Raw genomic sequence first — 6212 nt, forward strand, 5'->3', positions numbered from 1 at the left:
GGTTTGTCACTTCCATTCATCTTTCTTTCCTGCCCCTTCCCGCCTTCTGAGTTTTATTCCTGGGCACACGCTGCCCTTTTGATCACATGTGGTTGTTTGTCCTAAGGAGTGTACCTTGCTGGGGTTACTGTTCACCTTATAGGCCTGTTGTTTGCCTGAAAGTTGAGCCATGGGGGTGAGTTCAGTTCCCAGCTTAGAGAGTGTCCAAGGGCCATAGTCTCAGGGGCTCCACCAGTCAGTCTCTATCAGGCTAGTGAGCCCAGTCTTCTTTACGATTTTGGGTTTTGTTCCACATTTTTCTCCCACTCTATCCAGGACCTCCTATTGTGATTTCTTTCAGAGTGGTCAGCACTGGTAGCTGGGCACCATCTAGTTCTTCTGCTCTCAGGGTCGTGGAGGCTGAAGATCCCGTGGTCAATCAGTCCTTTGGACAACATGTTTCTTTGTGTCTTTTACTGTCTTTACTTTCTTTGTCTTTTGCAATGGGCAAAACTAAGAGTTGCACCTTAGATGGCTGTTCTCTGGCTTTTCAGACTCCAGTCACTACTCACCCAAGTAGGATGTAGAACATTGTTTGAAGACTGTATCATACCAGTTGACCTGGATGTCCCCTGAGTCATCCTGAATAAGACATTTTTCTGTATGTTACTGATCAGCACAAAATGTTAAACATCAAGGGCAATAATGTCAAACAAGCTCCTGAAAATAGTAGAATCACCTAAACTCCTGCCGTCTAAGAAAGAAATAGCACGCGGGCTTTTGAATGTTTTCCAGCTAGCACGTCTGGAGATGTGGCTTCCGAGCCAGAGTCAAACAGAAAGAGCAAAGAAGTGGAGTGAGGGAGGAAGGGCACGTAGGCAGAGTGCAGCCAGACGTACTTTCAGAGCAAGCGAGCGAGCTGTGACGATGTGGGGACGCCCTTTAAGTTTATATCCTCGGTTTATTCTTCATTCTCTTAACAGGATATGGTGCAAGGAATACTCACTGAAAATGTATCCACTTATTGTCTTAGGGTTCACCAGAGAAACAACCAGTCACACACACAGTTACACACCCACAGACATATTTATTGTAAGGAAGTGCCTCACACTGTGGGAGTTGGCAACTCCACACTCTGTAGTTCAGGCAACAGGGTGGAGGGTCTGGAATCTGGTGTCCAAGGCGGTCGGTCAGGCAGTGGGCTGGAAATCCCGGCAGGATGTCTGCGTGACTGTCTGCAGGCAGAACTCCCTCCCTCAGGAAACCTCCGTTTTTGCACTGTAGGCCCACCCATATTAGAGAGTGTAATTTAGAGTCCACTGGTTTAAACATTAATCCATGTAAATACCTTCACAGCAACACCTAGAGTTTGACTGAACAGCGAGGCACCACATGTGGACATACAGAATGAACCATCACGGGGCTATCCCTGAGGCACAGTGAGGGCTTGATGGCCCCTGCTAGAGTAGCGCCTAAGGCATCTGACTGGTAACCAGAAGGCTAGCGGTTCAAACCCACCAGCCACTCCTAGGAAGGAAGGTTGGACAATCTACTTCGGTAGTGATACTGCCTCGGAAACCCCAGGAGGGGTTGCTGTGAGTTGAAATCGGCTCGATGGCAGTGAGTTTGGCTTATTTTTTTTCCGACGGTCATGACAGGCACAGAATGTTACTTGGACAAAGTGGGGCCTACACAAACGTTCCCTGAACTCACCAAAGCCAGCGACCTGGCACCAAACCAGTGAAGGTGGGCCAGGCAGCAGGCACCATGGCTTCCCCGTTGTCCGGGACAGGTGCTACACATGGAGGAGCCAAGGCTCTTGCCAGCCCAGCCCAGAGCCCCTTCCTCCAATCTCTGCTGTACCCCGAGTGAGTGAGGTGATGTGCAGGTCCCTGGCTTTCCAGGGAGCTGCTGCCCTTGGGCCCCTGCTCCTCCAGGGTGGACGTCACTGACCCTAAGTAAAAACTGAAAAGAAGTCCCTGTGGAAGGAAGGGCCAGGCACTGGGTCTGCCTGTCCTGTCAGCTGCTCTCTGTCCTGCAGGCGGATTCCCTTGGAAGAAGTCCCGGAGGATGAGGACAAGTGCGCCACCTGGCTCCACAAACTCTACCAGGAGAAGGTCAGTGCAGGGAGGGGCGCTCTGAGTGGGGGCCGCCCCTGCGGGATTTACAGGCCCCCTCCCTCTGCCCTGGCGCCTGGTGGTGAAGTGCTTGGCTGCTAACAGGCTGCCAATTTGAACCCACCCAGCAGCCCTGCTCAAAAAAGACCTAGTGATGTGCTCCCTTGAAGATTACAGGCACGTGAAGCCCGTGGGCAGTTGTCCGCGACCACGTGGGGTCGCCATGGGTCGGAATCGACTGGAGGACATAGAACACCTAGGGACGCGCTGTGGACTTGGCTTTCAGGGCGGCCGGTCCCGGGTGTTCGCAGCCATGACGTGGCCCACAGCTACAGCCCGTTCTAGGGCTGGCGCGCCACTTGGCGGAAGGGAACCGAAACAACCTAAACCCACTGGCATCCAGTCAGTTCTGCCTCATAGCGACCCCCATTGGGTTTCCGAGGAGGGGAGGCTTTACCGAAGTAGACGCCCATCTTCCTTCCGCTGAGTGGCTGGTGGGTTTGAACCGCCAACCTTCCGGTTAGCAGTCAAGTGCCTTAGGCACTGCGCCACCAGAGCTCCTTAACGGAAAAGAAGGCAGCCAAGTGTCCTTTAAAGGGGTGTGGAAAAGGCATCAAGTGTTTTGCGGGTGTGGAGGGCCAGACCGGAAGTACCAGCCCGCAGGCCTGCCCCCAGTCCCCGGCCTCCGTCGTAAGGCGCAGTGGCCCAGTGGGTGCGGCGGAGTGCAGAGCGGCCCGCCTGTCTCTGGCGTCCCCTCGGGGCGGGAGGGCCCTGTGCCCGCGTCCCTGTGCTGCGTGCCGCGCGGGCTCCAAGGGCCCTTCTCTGTCCCCAGGACGCCTTCCAGGAGGAGTACCAGCGGAGGGGCGTCTTCCCCGAGACCCCCATGGTGCCGCCGCGGCGGCCCTGGACGCTGCTCAACTGGCTTTTCTGGGCCTCGCTGCTTCTGTACCCCTTCTTCCGGTTCCTGGTCAGCATGGTGAGCAGCGGGTCCTCCCTGACGCTGGCCAGCTTCGTCCTCGTCTTCTTCGTAGGTAAGCGGGCCGCGGGCAGGGCTGCCGTCTGTGCCGGGAAAAGCTAGACCCCAGGACGCAGGGCAAACGCGGGCAACGCGTCCCCCGGCCCTGCAGGTGGCAGTGCGGCGCTGCTCCTGCCTCGTGCTGGGACCCCGGTCCTCCCAGGCCCCTGGCAGCTCTGCCCATCATCCGGGTTTCCTGCTCATCCTGAGGAAGAGCGGCCTTCTGGGAGGAAGGCAGGCCCTCGGCTCGGCAGCGACTCACAGGCCGAGCAGCTCCTGGCCCCGGGAGCTGCGCACTCGTCTCCCCGCCGGCTGCCCCTGGGTGGTCCCGTCCGGCCCTTTCTCCCATGAATTCCCACTGGCTGTCGGGCCAGTCATTTCAAACAGCTCATGTTTCTTTATGGCACACAGCTTCCGTGCGCCTTGCTGAGTTTTTTTCAAGTGGGGAAGCCTGGAATCATTGCTCAGCTTCCGACCCCACCCGTGGAGGAACCTTGCGAGGGTCCCAATGTGACAGGCAGCCCCCGCAGGCCCTTCCCGGGAGTCTGCAGAATCCGAGCCTGAAGTGCTTTTCTGAGGCGAGGAGGGAGCCATGTCATCCAAGGCCTGTGGCCCCCTCTGTGCTGCACTCAGGTGGACCCATCTCTGCGCACCGCACCCAGACGATGTCAGTGTACGGAACCGTCACGTCTCTCGGCCACATTCCCCCTTTGGCGCCTCCTAACAGCTTGGCGCCTGCTCTTCTGGCCTCATATATGTTCCCTGTAGCAATCCATCTGAAGCTTTGGTGGCATAGTGCCTAAGGCATTTGGCTGCTAACCAGAAGGTTGGTGGTTCAAACCCAACAGCCACTCTGCAGAAGGAAGACAGGCAGGTCTACTTCTGTAAAGATTTACGGCCTAGGGAACCGAAAAGGGGTCACTATGAGTCGGAACCAACCTGATGGTAGTGAGATTTTTTTTTTTTTTTTTTTTGAGTTCACACACAGGACTTTGTCTTCTTGTCACCTAAAACATCATGGCTGCCTGAACACATCACACACAACATAAACCCAGCCTGTTCTTCTGGATCAAAGCAGCCACCTAGACAACTGGGTCACAGCAGGCAACCCTGTGCCTGGTGCCTACAAGACACTCCTGCGGTCAGGTTTAAAGTTAAGAAACATGGTTCAATGTTACAAAAAATATTAAACTCAAACTCACTCCTGTAGGGAAACAAAGAAAGAATTAAGAAGAGAAGAAACCATCTCCATTTAAAAATTTCACTCTGCCGGACTGGGGGCCTGGCACTGTCCCGAGTGTAGTGTCACCTAGGCAGGAGGGGACCCTGGGCAGGAAGGCGGATGGAGACCAGTGCCCTCCTGGAGCACCTATAGCTCCTTAGAGACCAGGGAGGTGGGGACCAGGCCTGCCCAGGCGTGTACTGAGAGCCAGACCCTGAGCACTGGGCCCAAGAGATGCAGGTAACACCTCCAGAGACCCACTGCCTGGTCCCCAAGCCCCGCAGACCGCTCGCCTCCTGAAAGGCTGACATCTTACCATTGGTTACTGCACGGCTGCACCTCGTTCCTCTTAGTGGCCTGGGAGGAGTGGAGGCCAGACCTCGCCTCTATTCTCGACATTGTCCCCGTGTCCTCGGAGTCACTCCATGGAAGTTCTCTCGGGGCAGCTGCTAGGCTCTAAGTCATTTCAAGGTTGTGGCCCCAAGCAGTGCACCCGTCTGTACATGACGGAAGGGGTGTGGGGTCTTGTGCTGGCCAGGCGCTGCTCCATCTGAAACCTGAGGGCAGTTTACAGGCCCCAACTCTGACATTTTGTCAGCATGTGTGTCCAGCATGCTGGGGCTGGGGGTGTTCACTCAGCCACCTACTCATTCTTGAACATTCACCGTAAGCCGGCTCTTTGCCAGTTATAGTGGCCAGTCCTGGGTGCAATAGGCCAAAGATGTGGTTACTGCACCCCGAAGCTTGCCAGAGAGGCCCCCCCTCCCCACCAAAAGCAGCTCATTGCCGGTTCTGGGCATCAGGCCCTGAGCCTCAGCTCCCCAGTGGGGACCCTGCGCTCACGTGGAGAACAGGCTGACGGTGAGGCAGGGACCGCACACAGCCCAGGGACGCTGGCAGCCAAGCAGCCAGGGCACATGCTGGGCACCAAGTGAACGTGCTCCCGCACCACGTTCTCTTCCAGGATGGGGGGCTGGGAGGCACCTCCGCGTCCACAGAAGACACCTCTGAGCCTCGGGGGCGGGCCGAGCAATGTTCCGGGTTTTCCCGTACAGCTGGCCACTCTGTTCACCTCTGTGTGTTGAAGGTTAAACGCCCAGCACAACGGCCTCGCTCTGTTCGTGTTCATGCCCCTTGTCCACCACGTCCCCGGGGTGACAGGCATGTGATTTCAGTGGCTGCCTCCTAACGCCATGCTGTTCCCATTTCCTGTTTCCGCAGCATCCGTGGGCGTGCGATGGATGATTGGCGTGACTGAGATTGACAAGGGCTCTGCCTACGGTAATGCTGACAACAAGCAAAAACCATGACTGATAAGGCACCTGGCCTCCAGAGGGACCTTGGGGACTGGTGGCTGTGCGTGCATCTGCTTGTAGGGCGCGGTGACATGGCCGGGCCGGCCTCAACTGGGAAGAGCCACCTGAGGACCTCGAGCAGGGTCTGGTCTCACAGCCCAAGGGGAGCAGGATGTCCCATCTTTTGTCCCCACTTGCATTAGTGGGTTTTGGTTTTCTCCCTTTTCCTGTGCGTGTGTGCACATTGGCGGGAGTGAATGTGTGCCGCGTGTGAGCCTCGTTTAGGGATTTAGGCCGCAGGGGGAGGGAAGGGACAGGGGAGAGGGAAAGCGTTCCCTTTCGTCCCTGGTGCTGAGTTTCTGTAACCCTTGACTGCCAGAAACAGAGCGAGAAGCACGCTTTAGGTAACGTGACGAAACTGCGCGTCCAAAAATTAAAGTCTTTGTCTGGCTCACCTCTGGTGTGTTTACACAGACCGTCCATCTCACCGTGTCTGTGTGTGTGTGTTGTGTGTGTTGGGGGGGTGTAACTGACAGCCACCATGGAGAGAGCAGCCAGGTGTGTGTGTGTGCATGTGTCGGGGG

The 6212-nt window shown here is 56.4% G+C and overlaps 1 protein-coding gene across 1 annotated transcript in view; it reads left to right on the forward strand.

The window, feature by feature from the left end:
* Positions 1-5643, forward strand: part of AGPAT4 (1-acylglycerol-3-phosphate O-acyltransferase 4) — a 30239-nt gene extending 24596 nt beyond the window's left edge. The window contains exons 6-8 of the mRNA XM_007945281.2: positions 2021-2096; positions 2929-3127; positions 5555-5643. Coding sequence (XP_007943472.1) covers positions 2021-2096; positions 2929-3127; positions 5555-5643 — 364 coding nt within the window. The remainder of the gene's footprint in view (positions 1-2020; positions 2097-2928; positions 3128-5554) is intronic.
* Positions 5644-6212: the final 569 nt, after the last annotated feature.

This window comes from Orycteropus afer, unplaced genomic scaffold (assembly GCF_000298275.1).
Source record: "Orycteropus afer afer isolate SDZICR_OR568_19922 unplaced genomic scaffold, OryAfe1.0 scaffold00135, whole genome shotgun sequence".
NCBI classification, from domain to species: Eukaryota; Metazoa; Chordata; class Mammalia; order Tubulidentata; family Orycteropodidae; genus Orycteropus; species Orycteropus afer.